The following is a 15,766-nucleotide window of genomic DNA, read 5'->3' as shown; positions in this document are numbered from 1 at the left end:
ATAGAGTTATTGAAGATAACTTTTGTTGAGTTCATTTACAGGAAATAACCATGTAATAGGACGGGAGTGTCTCGATTAGAACAGGTTCCGTTTACACAAGGTCCTATTCTACAATGAAGCTGAAAACCTGGTCACCTCGGCTAAACGAAACGGAATTATTCGATTAACCAAGTAGTTCAATTACACCAGGTGGTCTAAACGAAAGCTGGTCTATTAGTGACATAGGCTAAACTATACAGAATGCTTCGATTAACCCAGTAGTTAATTACACCAGGTTCTGTTCTCGATTGGACCAGGTTTCGTTCAGACGACCTGGTGTAATCGAAGCATTCCGTCTCGTTTAGCCGAGGTGAGCATTTAGACCAGGTCCTGGTCTAATCGGAGAAGTCCAACCTGGGGTAATCGAACACCTAGACTAATCGAGCACCTAGAGTAATCGAAATACACCCAATAGGACGTCTTACCTCATAATCAAGAAATTAGAAATTATAGAGCTTGTCCCCAATTAACAATCTCGAAACTCTGTTATTTTAGCAGTATTCAACTTTGTATTTGATATGATTATTGCAAACTAATGGATTTGTTATGCTGTATCTTCATCTAAAGTAGATAACCATGTAATCTGCACACTTACCTCGTAATCAATCTCCAAACAGGCGAACAGCGGGTTGCCAAAGGACACATCAACGCCGACCATATGATAGACCAGGGTGTTGCTCTTGTGCGCTTCGAGCGGTGACGAGATGGTGAGTCGCGCCTCAGCATCTCTGTTGAGCACGTAAACCAGTTTCTGCTTCTCAATGGCACCAATCATGACGGCACGGCCCTTGGGGTCGATGGCCAGGTACTGGCCGGGCACAATGCGACGGCAACCGCTCTTGCCGAAAGTCTCTGGTGCACCTTCTCCAGAACATTCTTCGCGCCATCATACTTCAGTATCACAATGCGGCCCGAGTCTGAGCCGACTATTATGTAATCTGAAATGGAATCGAAAGCAATGAAAACCTACTTCCATAATAAAACCTACGACATTTCAAACATCCCATTATATTACGCGAGCAATTTCCATATTTATATATCTGGTTATTTATGTTAAACGGATCTCGAATTATAGGATTGTTTTGAGTAGTTCGGCATACAAGAGGAAACAAGAACGGCTATTCTGCCGATGAAACGAGGGCTGAACATTGAACAAGGTTTTGAACTTTGAGCCCACTTGGGTCATGATTATCAGATGACAAATGATGGCGTCTTTAAAGTGGATTATCCGTACTAGAGAGACTCTGAAGGCTGGTTGATGGAGTCTAGTTCAGTTTCTAGTATGGCATAATATTTTTGTTGCCAGTCTACTAAGATTAACAGTATCATTTTGAACAGTATCGGAGGAAGATAATGCGCATCTTATTTCATAAATTGAAATGCATCTTAGCTCAAAATTGGATAAAACTTATCCTATTATATTAAGCGAGCAATTCTGTAGTTTTATATATGGTTATTAATTTCACAAATCTCGAAAACGGCTCTAACGATTTTCACGAAATTTGAAACATAGTAGGATTATGATATAAAAATTCAATTGCACTAGGTCTCATCCTTGGGAAAACTCGCTGAACAACATTAAAAGGATAATTCATCCTTGGCTGAAACAGCTGAGACTTTTGTCGTCTATGGATAGTAAAAGAGCGAGTAAGTGGAAAATAGAAATATCGCATCCCCGAAATTCATAAGATGACGTATAGCCAGCTGTGAAGTATAAACACGATCATTCTAGAGAATTTTGTTCTGTTTATCAATAAAAATAACGAGCGAAACTCGGTGCCCCGATATTATTTGATAATACGGTAATATATTTTGGACAGATGAGCAGGTCCAAGCCACAAGAAGCGTTCTTCAGGCGTTTTCAGGCGAGTCGGCAGGACAAGAAGCTCTTCGATTGGCTAATTGGATTGGCGTTCAGGAATCAGCTGATAATCAGCCAATCGGAGAGCTTCCTGCCCACCGACTCTCTGAAAAAATCATGTTTTGGACTCAGGGGGCCGTGAAACGTATAGAAAACTTGAAATTGGGGTACCTTAATTTCTTTTGGAAAGCAAATTTGTTTTAGTTTGCCTCCATGGTGCACATTGGGTAACGCCAGATTGACTAGCAAATGATGGCAGTCAGATAAACTCCTGACCGAAAACTACACAACATCTCAAAGGAATTAAAAATATACAGTGTAAATGTAGACTCATGAGTTTTATATGTGTTGTGTATCTGCCATACGCTAAATGATAATGATTTGGAAAGCAATACTTTCCTTATCTATGGTAATAGGGCAAGGAAAGTAAAAACGGCTTGGCCCTTAGTGTTGGGTTTCAGTTTTGAGTAGTGCATGTTGTTCATTTCACAAAAATTTCTAGATTTCCACAAATCAGTGGAATGTGGAAGTTATCGGTACAGTGGAAATATTATATGCATGTTTACTGATATGATTTCCATGAGTTCTGGAACTTCTGCCACTCAGCAGGGCCGAGGGAATATGAATAATAGTCCAATTTAGAGAATATGGGGATTATATACAACTGTACCAGTCATTTTTAATGACTTGTGGGATTTCAGTTTTACTACTTGATGTAGCAGATAAATCAATAAACAAATCATAATATAAAGGATATCATTTCGTTATTATATCTATATGTATGTATCTTGGTTTAAGTGCAGTATAGCCTACTTATATTTATTTTTTGTAAAGCTTTTTTGAATTCTGTTTTTGGCAAAATAAATTCATTCATTTTTTAGTAGGAAAATACACTTTGAACTACATCAACTTCTAAGAATTAAATTTAGCAAGGAATGAAGTACGGTAATAGTACTATTAGGCCTACTTGAATTTGGAACTTGAAAAATCAAGATTTGCAATTCCCCGATCCCAGGAACGTGAGGAAGACATCAGAAGTAAGATCAACCATCAAGTGTGATCAAATCAGCATATGAATAATTATGTAGGCTACTTGATTTGGTAACTTAGGCTGTGTGTTACATACCAGAATGATATTCAATTGTGAATCACACTTTAATTTTGATTGAAATTTGAGAAACTGAGAATAACAGTTAGGTATTAAAATCAACTTACCTTGAGTTCCTCCAGTTAACCTGAATGCCATCAACGATCTCACTATTCCAAATATTTCCACAGTCAACAGAGTATGTACTTTTCCAGTGGTTGGATCTGGCCGAAGCATTTCCAAACATTTTCCACGAGAAACAAGAATCTCTTGGGTTTTGTCACCACTGAAGTTACCATGAATGGCATGTGTTATGCCAGTTGCCCTTTGCAGGGTCAGATTGTAAAGATACATGTTGGCAAGACTGCAAAAATTCTGAAAAAATTGAAACATTTCATTATTATAATGATGAGTCATAAGCCTGTTGTGGTGAAGTCTTGACCTCATCAATTAATTAGGGTAAGTTATCATAGTTCTGAATTATAGATACCATATTATATATTATAATATATATTAGATTAGATTATACGGCCTCATTAGATTATACTCAAGTGCCTCCGCGTCTAAATTACTTTGTAAAATTAGGTGTGGATTTATAATGCCGGCTTTTGTATTGGTGGTTAGGTTGAGTAGGAACGTACGGTATAATTGCTACATAATTAGTTTAGAAATAACAATAAAAATAATAATTCTTGCTCAAGAGTTGACTCAATCAAAGTAATATTTTAATATTCCGAGTTTTGAGTCTTGAGAAACCAGGAAATAACAAGAAAATGTTGTAAAAATTTATCAAGTAGGTACCGTAATTAAAAAAACCGTTGAAAGCAGAAATGTTAAATAACAGAAAAATTGAACAATAAGAAGAATTTGATACAACCTTTGTTAGAATAAGGAGTGCTTCAACAATAAGAAAAGCAATTTAAAAAGATTAACTGAAAACAAAATGAAATGAAAACGTGTAAGATTTCTCTATCTTATTACTCACCTGTAATATCACTCCATATTAAGATCCAAAATTCTCAAAATGTAAATTATAATAAACATTCAAACCCACAACATGGCCTGCAGTGAAAATATAAGCTAGTAGACTTGTTAAAATAAAATGCTATCAATATTTGACCGGTGAGCTTAGGAAAGCATCCATCTTTCTTCGTGTGAGGAAAGATGAAGAGCGGAGAAGGAGAAATGAGATTCATTAGTCCGAGAGAGAAAAAGAACACAACAGACAAGACGGCAACCACGCTGCAAGCTTCACTACTAAAATACGGATGCGGAAACGCAGTGTATGAATTTGTATCATCTATTAAAAAAATATTCTATTGTACAATATTTAAGAGAAAATTTGTTCAATCAATTTTGAAAATACCTTAGAATTAAATTATCAGTTATTATGATGTGAGAGTAGTCAAATACAGAACATTGATAAAAGCTTTTATTTTGGTTTGGTTGGATGCATTGATATTACATTCGATCCACAGCACTTTTGCCAGCTGTTCTCTAGGCGGCAAAGGACGACTAAACGCTGTGAAGGAATAAACATTGCTGTATTTGTCTTATTATTATTGTTTTAGTTCAGTTCATTTGAAAACTATCTGTAATTTTTTTGTCTAATATAATAGATAATAATGGAAGCTTCAGATCAAATGATTTGAGTGAGATGACTCATGATATTGATGAAATGAATCTTTCTTTCAAGATGTAGACACTCTTCAAAGTCATGGAATAGTGAGTATTATTATAGATTCAGTAAAAAAATATAATAAACTTTGGGTACTTCAATTATATTCAAAATGTTCAACATTTAATCATTCAAATTTCTATATGTTTATGTAATACTAATATAAATTACTATCTAAACTTTATTTTGGTAAGGTAAGGTAAAAGTTTTTAAAACAACATTCTGACAAACGCATACCGTATTAAAAGTTACCTAATGCATTTTTCATATACTTAGGAAGAAACATGTGAGAACTTATTAGTTTATTTAAAGTACACTAATTATAAATTAATATTATCTATTGTTTTTCCACTAAATTTTGGATAAGTTACAATGCAAATTATATTATAAACTAACCTGCTTAATACAGCGATAACTCCAATAAAATATTGATTACCGTATACAACTCAGTTAAAGTGATTCCAAGGTTATCACACAATCCAACATAATTTTTTTACAAAACTATTATAAGAAATCGCCTTTTAATCATGAGTATTTCTGAGCACTAGCTTTTGTAGACTTACCGGTATCCTATAAGTTAATAAGTTACAAAATTGAGTTACTTTTATGAGAGTAGAAAAAACCGGTACTTATCCTGTAAAAGTGCAATATTTTACATATAATTTAAATAATTTAATAAATTTTATTGTGAATTACATTTTTCATGGTTTTTATCCACCCCCAATCATAGTGGAGGCATCAAGAATCTAGATGAACTCTTTAAGAGTTTGAAAAAAGTGTCGCCAGCTGACAAATTAATTTAGAATAAAACACTTGAACTCTTGTAGAGGATTAAAAAAACTTGAACTTTTCGTTACGTTGGAAAATTGCTAACCCAACTTACCGCACTAGTAGGACTTGTAAAGTATAAGTCAACACCTGTTTTATTTTATCCTTATTATTAACATTATCTTTATAATAATCTACTAAAATCCGTGGCATTTTGAGCCATTCTGACTTTTTTCTCTATTATAATGAACTTTAGTGGGTTTATTAAATTATATAACAATATTTCTTTCTAAAACTAGATATTTTTTGCTCCTTTCTGTGTTCATTGCTTGTAAGTTGACTTTTAATCTTGTGTTCCAATGATGACTTGATTGTAATATTGGTAAGTTACACTTGCAGTTACTGTATAAGCATATATCTATATAAACTTACTCATCTATCTTTGATATAGTAACTGTAGTTGTATCTTACACCTTGCCGTGGAATCTAACATCTTTTCCTTATTTTTTTCAGAATGTTGCAGATATAAAGAAACTGAAATCTTCAGGAATATGCACAGTGAAAGGAATTGTGATGTGCACTCGCAAGAAGCTGTGCGCCATCAAAGGCTTTTCAGACGCAAGGTGGACAAAATAAAGGAAGCCTGTGCCAAAATCACCTCCTTTGGTTTTATCACTGCGAACGAATTCAGCGAGAAAAGGAAATGTGTCTTCCGAATCTCCACTGGCAGCCAAGAATTGGAGTAAGTTTGAGTTATAGATAAAAAGATGTAGTTCATCATCATCAATATTCTCCCCTAGGGCAGCTCCGGGGATCTGCAGATTTTGCCCAGCGGTCAGGATGTACTTGGCCACTCACATATTGAACGTAACATAGTGAACGTCCGTGACGTCATTTAGCTCTCACTAGCAGCCGACATTACGTTCCCTGACTGAAGGAGCGAAATTTAAATTCACTCCAGTATCCCTAGGATGCGTTAAGCAAAACACTACTGTATTGTGACACATTTAATGCAGATTAGCAATGGTATTGCTATCCTTGTCTATCGTTCAACAAAGCGGATAGCGCTATCTCTTTCCCGCTATGTTCTGTTGTCAGATCGTCTTTTAACAATGTAGAATTAATAATCAATTAACAAAATATCACATTTTAATTATAAAAATCATTATGAAATTACTGAAAAATATATTTCGTGCTTAATAAAATAGGCTATAATTGATTATTCCAAACGAGAATGAACAGTTAATATTACATCAATAAATCTGTATTAGCTACTGTCTATAGAAGGCATTTACAAGACAGAGGATCGGCAACGTTGAATTAATAATCAATTAACAAAATATCACATCTTAATATAAAAATCATTATGAAATTACTGAAAAATATATTTCCTGCTTAATAAAATAGGTTATAATTGATTATTCCAAACGAGAATGAACAGTTAATATTACATCAATAAACCTGTATCAGCTACTGTCTATAGAAGGCATTTACAAGACAGAGGATCGGCAACGTTGTTCTCCTATTTTTCTCCACTGCCATTATAACGTGGACCTCACTATAGCAGTGATGACGTCACTACGTAAACAGTGTACGTGAGTATGGGAGCTATGTATCACTCCCATTTGACCGCTGGGCGCAATCTGTGTATCTCCGCGGTCCCATGCATGACTCCTTCTTCTCCATTGCACAAAAGCCTATCAAGTTTTAATCATTATTAAAGCCACGAAAACCAATCAGAGAAGCCTTCTTTTAAAAAAAAACCTCTGATTGCTTCTCTTGGAACTCAATCATGATTGGAATTCAACAGGCTTTTGTTCAACATAACAAAAGTTTTGTTATGATTGGTTTTGGATATAGGTGGTATTTCTATTCAGTATGGATAACTACCTCAGTATCACCTCTAAAACTACTCAGAAAATAACTGAATTACAGAATGAGTCATATGGGAACCCCTCAATAAGTTGGAGACTGTTGTAGATATAATACTGTAACTTTCAGGATAAATTATTGGTCGAATACTCTACCTTTTGACGTGCAACTGAATTTCAACCCCTCATAAGGGGATGACTTAGGGGTTGTAACTCAAATATTTTGAATGTAAGCACCCATTGTGTGGTACATCATTTTAAAGGCCTTTTTGAAACAAGAAAGATGGCATCATAAATAAGTTATATATTGCTTTTATCCAAAATGGCGTCTGAAACTTCAATCAGTATCATTAAACATTTTTAAGGAGTATCTATACTCCTTTTTTAGATTTGTGTAATTATCTCTACGTAATGTTCTTGACAAAAAGTTACTCATTAAATTTGTTCATACAATTTGTTGACAGGTTCGTCACCTGAAAACAAACCTTGGAAAAATGAACAGTACTCCACTCTTTTAACGTTAAAAAATAATTTATTGGTAGAAATGACTTGCGACATCACTGGAAACATTTCATTTAACGAACCTATGAATGAAAACCCATATCGTTATGATGGTGACCATTTTCATGCTGACAAAAATGTGAAGACGCTCTTTCAAGTTAGCCTGCACTCTCCAATAGGTGTTTACATTTGAAATACGGTAATCGAGTTACAACCCCTAAGTCACCCCCTTATGAGGGGTTGGAATTCAGTTGTACCGTAGGTACGTCAAAAGGTGGAGTATTCGACCAATAATTTATCCTGAAAGTTACAGTATTATATCTGCAGCAGTCTTCAACTTATTGAAAGGTTCCCACTTCCCATACATATGACACTGTATATTTTATTGGATTAATATATTATGTTTAACGGTCTGCCTGTATAGGATACAAACTTTGCAACAGCACAACACTGTGCCAAAATACAACTTCTATTTACAACCTATCTGAATCTGGGAAAGGAATAGCACGTCACAAGGTTACCTTATTTTTTTATCTCCCTATCATTTTGATGATGTACTTATTGTATGAATCAATCAATATTTCTCTAGATCTAAGAGGATTTCGTTCGATAATTTTGTGATTGATTATGTTTTGCAGCAAACTACTTGGCGGCGGAGTGGAATCGATGGCAATCACTGAAGTTTTCGGTGAATTCCGTACGGGAAAAACGCAGATGTCGCATACACTGTGCGTGATGGCCCAACTACCCAATGATGACGGATACACTGGTGGAAAAGTAATGTTTATCGACACTGAGAGTACTTTGTATCCTTTCTTGCTATGTATGAATTTTCATCACGTTCCCATTGTTATCTACAAATAAAATTGAAACATCATCCAGTACCTTTTATATTTTAAATAAATAAAATAAATAAATAATTTTATTCATGGAGGCAACAGGTAAAAACCCATTTTGCCTCCTTCATACATTACAATCATACACTGTACAATCCAAAAATGTATTTTAAGAATTAAGTATGAAGAAATGTTAAAAAAAACAAGAAATGTAATGTGAGTGAAATAATAAGAAATAGAAATTAAATGAATAAAAATACTAACAAAAGTATTTCAAATGAATGAGAATGAAATTAAATATAAGATTTTAACAATTTTAGAAAACTTGAAATCAATAATCACTGTATTCAATTAATCATTTATCAATAAACTACAATAAATTAATCAATAGGCCTGAAAAATAATTATTCAATAATCAATAATTATCAATAAATCACAACAAATAAATCAATATTATAATGAGAAAATTGCAAAGGTAATTAATTAAACCCTGAATTTTAAAACTTAATAAAAGTCTGTTGATTCAAGTTCAGCCTGCAATGAAAAAAAAATAGAATGAAAAAAAGAAAGAAATGCAAATCACGAAATGACAAATCACATAATATTATCGACTAGATCGCACGCCATCCTACGAAATTTGTACGGGGAGAACCAAAAGATATCCAAGTGCTGAGAACAATACCATTGAAAATTCTCTGTGCTCTATTCAGAGGAGAGTTATAATGACTCACCGTTCTGGAGCATGAGATATGAAAAGAAAAGGTCGTACGGCGAGCAATGGTATTTATATAAATATTAATTTTGGAAAGCAGATACGGAGAATCAATTTTGTTATTTAAAAGATTATAAAGGAAAAGAAGAGATTTGACGTCACGTCTGACTTTCAGTGATTTAATTTCAAACATACTTCTTGAAGAATTGGTATTAATTGCTATTTTATTAGTGATGTTATGAACAATAAGTTATGACGGTCATATAAATATAAAAGGAAAATGTATAATTACACATTGTCCGAACTATAAAAGGATACTGAATGATTTTATTCAGTAGCTAATAGTATTAGGCCCACATATACTCACTAACCACATCTTTTGAATAACTGAATGTCAGGTAACTAAATAACGTAGATAGAAGTTACTGAGTAGGAAATTAGAACGTGAAGATAACGTTCTATAACTTGATGATACCGGCGGTACCTTTAGTGAGATCAAAGTATCAGATTAGATTGCTATCCTTTTCTGCCATTAGACAAAGCAGATAACCCTAATCTTCTCCAACTCCTCACCGTTGTCAAATTGCTTGTATGCTATGAAGAAATAATAATTAACCAACTTATTACTTTTTCTTCTTTTGTCTTCATCCTACTTGAACTGTTGACATAAATATCTTGTAAATAATTTATTGAAATGATTAATTTTAATTTTGCACTTTTACAACAGTACTCGCGGTTTTCTTGTTTGACGGACCGTTTCTTGGCACTGAGCCAAATCCTCAGCGTACTAGGTACTCGTACTCGTTAGCTAGTACCATAGAGAAACAATAGCGTGAGTAGATATCCCATGGTATAGGACGTTTATGTCGCAACTTTTACTGTTATCTCAAGCCGATAGTTCACGTAGTTCTTTCCCGTGAAGCTGTGTGACGCTCGTAGTCTCTTATACTGTACCGTTCATACACTCTCACCCCAACAAAACAGTAAAAATCGACAATAGTCAACAGTAATCGGCTTGAGATAACAGTAAAAGTTTCAACATAAACGCCCTATACCATGGGATATCTACTTACGCTATTGTTTCTCTATACTAGTACCTAGCTACTCCTTGTACGGTGAGGGTGTGGCTCAGTGCCACGAAACGCGTCCGTCAAACAAGAAAACCGTGAGTACTCTTGTAAAAGTGCAAGAATAATATTAAATATCGTGGGACCGAGCTTCGCTCTGGTGTAGAAAATCAAAAACAATTATTACAAAAGAAGAAATTATAATATATAATTTATACTTCATACAGAAATGTTCTATCTATGCACATAGTGAGTGAATTGAGATCAATTCCCAGAGGAATGAAAAAAATTTTCCACAAAGGCCGTTGCACAAAAGCCGGTTAAATTTCAATCCGGATTAATTTCACGTGAACCAAATCAGAGAAGACCATTTCATAAAGATCGCTTCTCTGATTGGTTCTACTGGAATTAATCAGGATAAAAATTTAACCGGCTTTTGTGCAATCGGCACTTAGTACCGGATTTAATGATTACAAAAGTTCAACAGCTGAGTCATAGTTTCATCTCAGTCCCACACTCATGCACTCGCTCACTCACTTCAATCATCAACAGACGACAAAATTATCATCTGTTTTTCCAAGGATGAATAACTATTATCCTTTTCATGTCCTTCAGCGAGTTTTCCAGGGATGAGACCTAATGCAATCGAATTTTTATATCATAAACCTACTATGTTCCGAATTTCGTAAAAATCATTAGAGCCGTTTTCGAGATCCGTTGGACATTCATAACCAGATAACCATATATATTGAAATTGCTCGCTTAATATAATAAAATTATTTTAATTAGCTTTTTACTAGATATTATTACTTTTCTCTCCAAAAAAATGTACGGTAGGTATTTTTTATGATCTAATACTTATGAGTATTTATTATTTCTCTGATTAAAAATGAAACTGTATGATGCAAGAATTGCTGTTGTTGTGAATTGGTTACTCCTTGACTGGCGTGCACCAGCCGACCGGAGCGTTTGCGTCCTATCGCCGACCGCTTCAACCTGGACCAGGACGCGGTGCTCGACAACATCCTCTACGCCCGCATCCACAACAGCGACCAGCAGCTCGACGCACTCGACTATGTGGCCGCCAAGTTCCACGAGGAGGCCGGTGTCTTCAAGCTTCTCGTAAGTATTCATTAAAGCGGTCCTTAGACGGTCAATAAAATGCAGAGCGTCCCTCGAAAGGTGTAACAGCCGAAGATTTTAGACTCTTCATGAAATTTGTAACAAGAAATATCCAGTAAAATTGTTCTTATATCGACTTTGATTTTCGAGGTATTGTATTTCTCGATATTTTTTAAAAACCTCTCCAACTTGAAAAATATCAGTCAAAATCGAATTCTATCTTTCATAAGATAGATTGGCAACCCAATGATAGATTTATGCTAGAAATATTATAGATGATAGATTTTATCTATATTTCATAAGATAGACCACATAAGGATGTGGTTGATAAGAGGAAGTAATTTCCAATAAGAATCATATCAAGTTATTTGTTCTATTTTGCTTTTTTTGTGAGCATTCGAACTGTTTGAACTCTACGGATGTAGCCTACTCTTTTCAAATTTGAGCGCTCATGAGAAGTTCAAAAACCATATTGTTACGGCCACCAACACATATAGGCCTACCGTATTGCCGTTGAACGCTTGAATGATACAAATAAATATCATTGTTCTATCAATGGAATAAAATTGATGATTGTTTTAATATGTACATTGTTCTATGATAACAAAAATGCAGGTACAATAAACTTTACAGGGTCTGTATAATAAGTAACCGGACTAACCTCAGGAAATTTTTTATTGGCAAAATATGTACAATTTTTCTATAGAAATCTTCAAAGTAGTCCCCATTGGAGTCGATAACACGCTGATACCGGATTTTCCAATCCCTGAACGCTCCCTGGAAGTCGGCAACCTGTACGCTGTCTAGAGCCCTCGTCGTAGCACGTTGAACGTTTTCCAGAGTCCCGAACCGCGTCCCCTTGGGTCGATGTCAAACGAGGCAAACGACAGAAGAGTCCTGCGACAGTCGAGACCAGCGACGGTAGAGACGGCGACATTCGAGGCCAGCGACGGTAGAGGACTCCTGAAAAAGTGGCCTCAATGTCGCCTGCGTTAGGCGACAGTTGAGGCCACTCTAATTTTTGTACAGCCCCGACAGTCGAGACCTGCGACGGCAGAGGACTCCTGAAAAAGTGGCCTCAAATGTCGCCTGCGTTAGGCGACAGTTGAGGCCACTCTAATTTTTGTACAGCCCCGACAGTCGAGACCTGCGACGGCAGAGGACTCCTGAAAAAGAGGACTCCTCCAATTGAGTTCTTCAACAAGGTGGTCAAGTCATATACATTCCAGTACTTGGATGATGGTCCCTAAACATATTTTTAAGTAATGGGAATCCATAACTACTGCATTATGCCTCCTTCATTGACAAATCTAAATATTTATCTATCTTCTATCCATCTATAAGACGAGATGGTGTCTGTCTTCCTGTATGTTTGTATGTGAGCTCATCACGCTTGAAATACTTGAGTGATTAAGCTGTAATTCTTCACAAAGATGATCGTTCTGAAAATCCTTCTAGGATAAGCATTATCTACCTTCAAAGTTCATATGCTTTTTTATGAAGGAAGTTTCCATTATTTAGTTTTCAACAAATCAGAAGTTATAATCATTATAGAATGTATTTTGTCTGGAATCGCAGTAGGATGTGTCCTCAACTGTCGCCTGCTACAAGCGAGTCTCTAATTTTTGTACAGGCCCGACAGTCGAGACCAGCGACATTCGAGGCCAGCGACGGTAGAGGACTCCTGAAAAAGAGGCCTCAAATGTCGCCTGCGTTAGGCGACAGTTGAGGCCACTCTAATTTTTGTACAGCCCCGACAGTCGAGACCTACGACGGGAGAGGACTCCTGAAAAAGTGGTCTCAAATGTCGCCTGCGTTAGGCGACAGTTGAGGCCACTCTAATTTTCGTACACTCCCGACAGTCGAGGCCTACGACCGTGGAGGACTGTAAAACAGTCCTCTACGGTCGTAGGTCTCGAATGTCGTCGGTCTCGACTGTCGCCTTAAGTTGTCTCTTGATCTTGGGGAACAAAACGAAGTCCGGTGGTGCCATATCGGGCTTTAAGGAGGATGTGGCAACGTTACCCTCGACGGAGCACCTTCTGTAGTACTGGCCGTTTACAGTTCGGCCGGGTGGCACAAACTCTTTGTGAGGTGCTCCGTCGACTAACCGCCCGGGTTCATCGAGTCCGTCCGGGGATTGCCGATTCGTTGTTCCTCTATCACGACAATGCTCCGTCGCACACCTGCCTGCTCGTCACCGAGCCGTTGGCCAAACAGTCGAGGGTAACGTTGCCACATCCTCCTTACAGCCCGGATATGGCACCACCGGACTTCGTTTTGTTCCCCAAGATCAAGAGACAACTTAAGGGGACGTGGTTCGGGACTCTGGAAAACGTTCAACGTGCTACGACGAGGGCTCTAGACAGCGTAGAGGTTGCCGACTTCCAGGGATTGGAAAATCCGGTATCAGCGTGTTATCGACTCCTATGGGGACTATTTTGAAGATTTCTATAGAATAATTGTACATATTTTGCCAATAAAAAATTTCCTGAGGTTAGTCCGGTTACTTAATACAAAGACCTGTAGAACATTAAAAAAGTGCACGATATACTTATAGAACATTGAAAACTGACAATTTAGTTATTTGTGGATATGGTACATGTATTTCAGTATTTGTTCCCTGAAGAAGTTCCACAGGAACTTGTAAATGATTAATCTGCAAGCTATAAAAGAAACTAAGGCCCGGTTGCTCAATAGCCGGTTAAACTTCAACCGTAATTAATTTCACGAGAACAATCAGAGAAGGCCTTTCTGATAAGACGGCTTCTTTGATTGGTTCTCGTGGAATTAATCCACGATTCAAATTCAACCGGCTTTTGTGCAACCGGCACTTAGTAAATGAGAAATGTACATGCTTTACTTCAAATATAAGGTGCGTACAGATATACGCGCCGCGAACATGAGCAATTCACTTTCAATCAACTGATTATATCTGTATTTTTACAGAAACGGTAAGATACAGATATAAAAAGCTTGGCATCAGCTGATTAGAAGTGAATTGCTCATGTTCGCGGCGCGTATATCTATACGAACCTTTACAGGCTACATTGAACTTGGTCAACATAAAGCTATAAATAAGAATTAATTCATCTGATTATGAATTTAAATCACTAATTGTATTGTTCATTCATTTATCGACTGAGTTGAAATTCGACTGAAAATAATAAAGTGATTTATTTTCTAGTTACTTGTTACTTGGATTATCACCTAATCCAGCCTCCATGGCAGACTCATGAGTAAGTTTATTTTCAGTGCACTGGAGTTAGGTACTGGTTGGATGTTGCGCTTTTGTGTAGTGAATGTTGCAGAAACTGTATTGAATTATTTACAACCACTTCTGCACTACTAAAGCTTGTATAATATGATGTTTATGGTGATTTGCTCTTTTAAGGCTGTGCAAAGGCTAAAAAAAGACTTTTTATATTTTGATTATTTATCAAAATATAAAAAGTTATATTTTACATTTTTCACATTTATACTTTTTATATTTTTGTATATTGATTTGTATATCATTAAGCTATCAAAATGAAAAAGTTTTCTCAGAAAAACATTTTTTTCTGATCATTACTTTTTGAGATATGAGCGCCTAAAGTTTACATTTTTGGGACAGAACATTTCAAATTCGGTAAGAGATAAATCCATGAGATTCAGAGGATGGATTATTCATGGTATTGTTGATCTAGTAAAACAAAACTTTCTGAAAATATCAATTTTTAAGATAGTTATTCAATTTACTAAAAATAACCTTCAGTTGAGTTATTTTTAGAGAATGAATAACTATCTTAAAAATTGATATTTTCAGAAAATTTTCGTTTTACTAGATCAACAATAACATGAAGAATCTATTCTCTGAATCTCATGGATTTATCTCTTACCGAATTTGAAATGTTCTGTCCCAAAAATGTAAACTTTAGGCGCTCATATCTCAAAAAGTAATGATTGGAAAAAAATGTTTTCCTGAGAAAACTTTTTCATTTTGATAGCTTGATGATATACAAATCGAAAAACTTGGAAAAATATCACGAGTAAAGAGTTTATTTTTAGCCTTTGCACAGCCTCTAGCTACCCTACTCATTTTAATTTATATAGGCTACTGCAATGTATACTGTTGATGTAATGTAGACTGTAATATCAGTATTGCGAGAAATGAGCTCAAGTGTTTAGAAAAAATGAATGTGAATGCTTATGCCTGAAATTTAATAGAATGTCGTTAGTGATCTG

The 15,766-nt window shown here is 35.8% G+C and overlaps 2 protein-coding genes across 2 annotated transcripts; one reads left to right on the top strand and one right to left on the bottom strand.

The window, feature by feature from the left end:
* Positions 1 to 635: 635 nt before the first annotated feature.
* Positions 636 to 4,134, bottom strand: LOC120356406 (splicing factor 3B subunit 3-like). Its single transcript, XM_039445347.1, has 3 exons — positions 3,973 to 4,134; positions 3,116 to 3,362; positions 636 to 977 (listed from the first exon to the last, which is right to left on the bottom strand). Exons 2-3 carry the CDS (start codon positions 3,339 to 3,341, stop codon positions 811 to 813), a joined length of 393 nt encoding a protein of 130 aa, XP_039301281.1. The 5' UTR covers positions 3,342 to 3,362; positions 3,973 to 4,134; the 3' UTR covers positions 636 to 810.
* A 530-nt stretch (positions 4,135 to 4,664) lies between these two features.
* LOC120356405 (meiotic recombination protein DMC1/LIM15 homolog) lies at positions 4,665 to 14,785 on the top strand (the record flags this gene model as incomplete). Its single annotated transcript, XM_039445346.1, is given in 6 exon segments — positions 4,665 to 4,712; positions 5,947 to 6,049; positions 6,052 to 6,175; positions 8,444 to 8,611; positions 11,377 to 11,542; positions 14,730 to 14,785. Coding segments are annotated over 6 exon segments (636 nt in total), but the record flags the coding sequence as incomplete, so codon positions are not given.
* Positions 14,786 to 15,766: the final 981 nt, after the last annotated feature.

Source organism: Nilaparvata lugens, unplaced genomic scaffold, assembly GCF_014356525.2.
Source record: "Nilaparvata lugens isolate BPH unplaced genomic scaffold, ASM1435652v1 scaffold6683, whole genome shotgun sequence".
NCBI lineage: Eukaryota > Metazoa > Arthropoda > Insecta > Hemiptera > Delphacidae > Nilaparvata > Nilaparvata lugens.
This window is presented reverse-complemented; position numbering and strand designations above follow the sequence as displayed.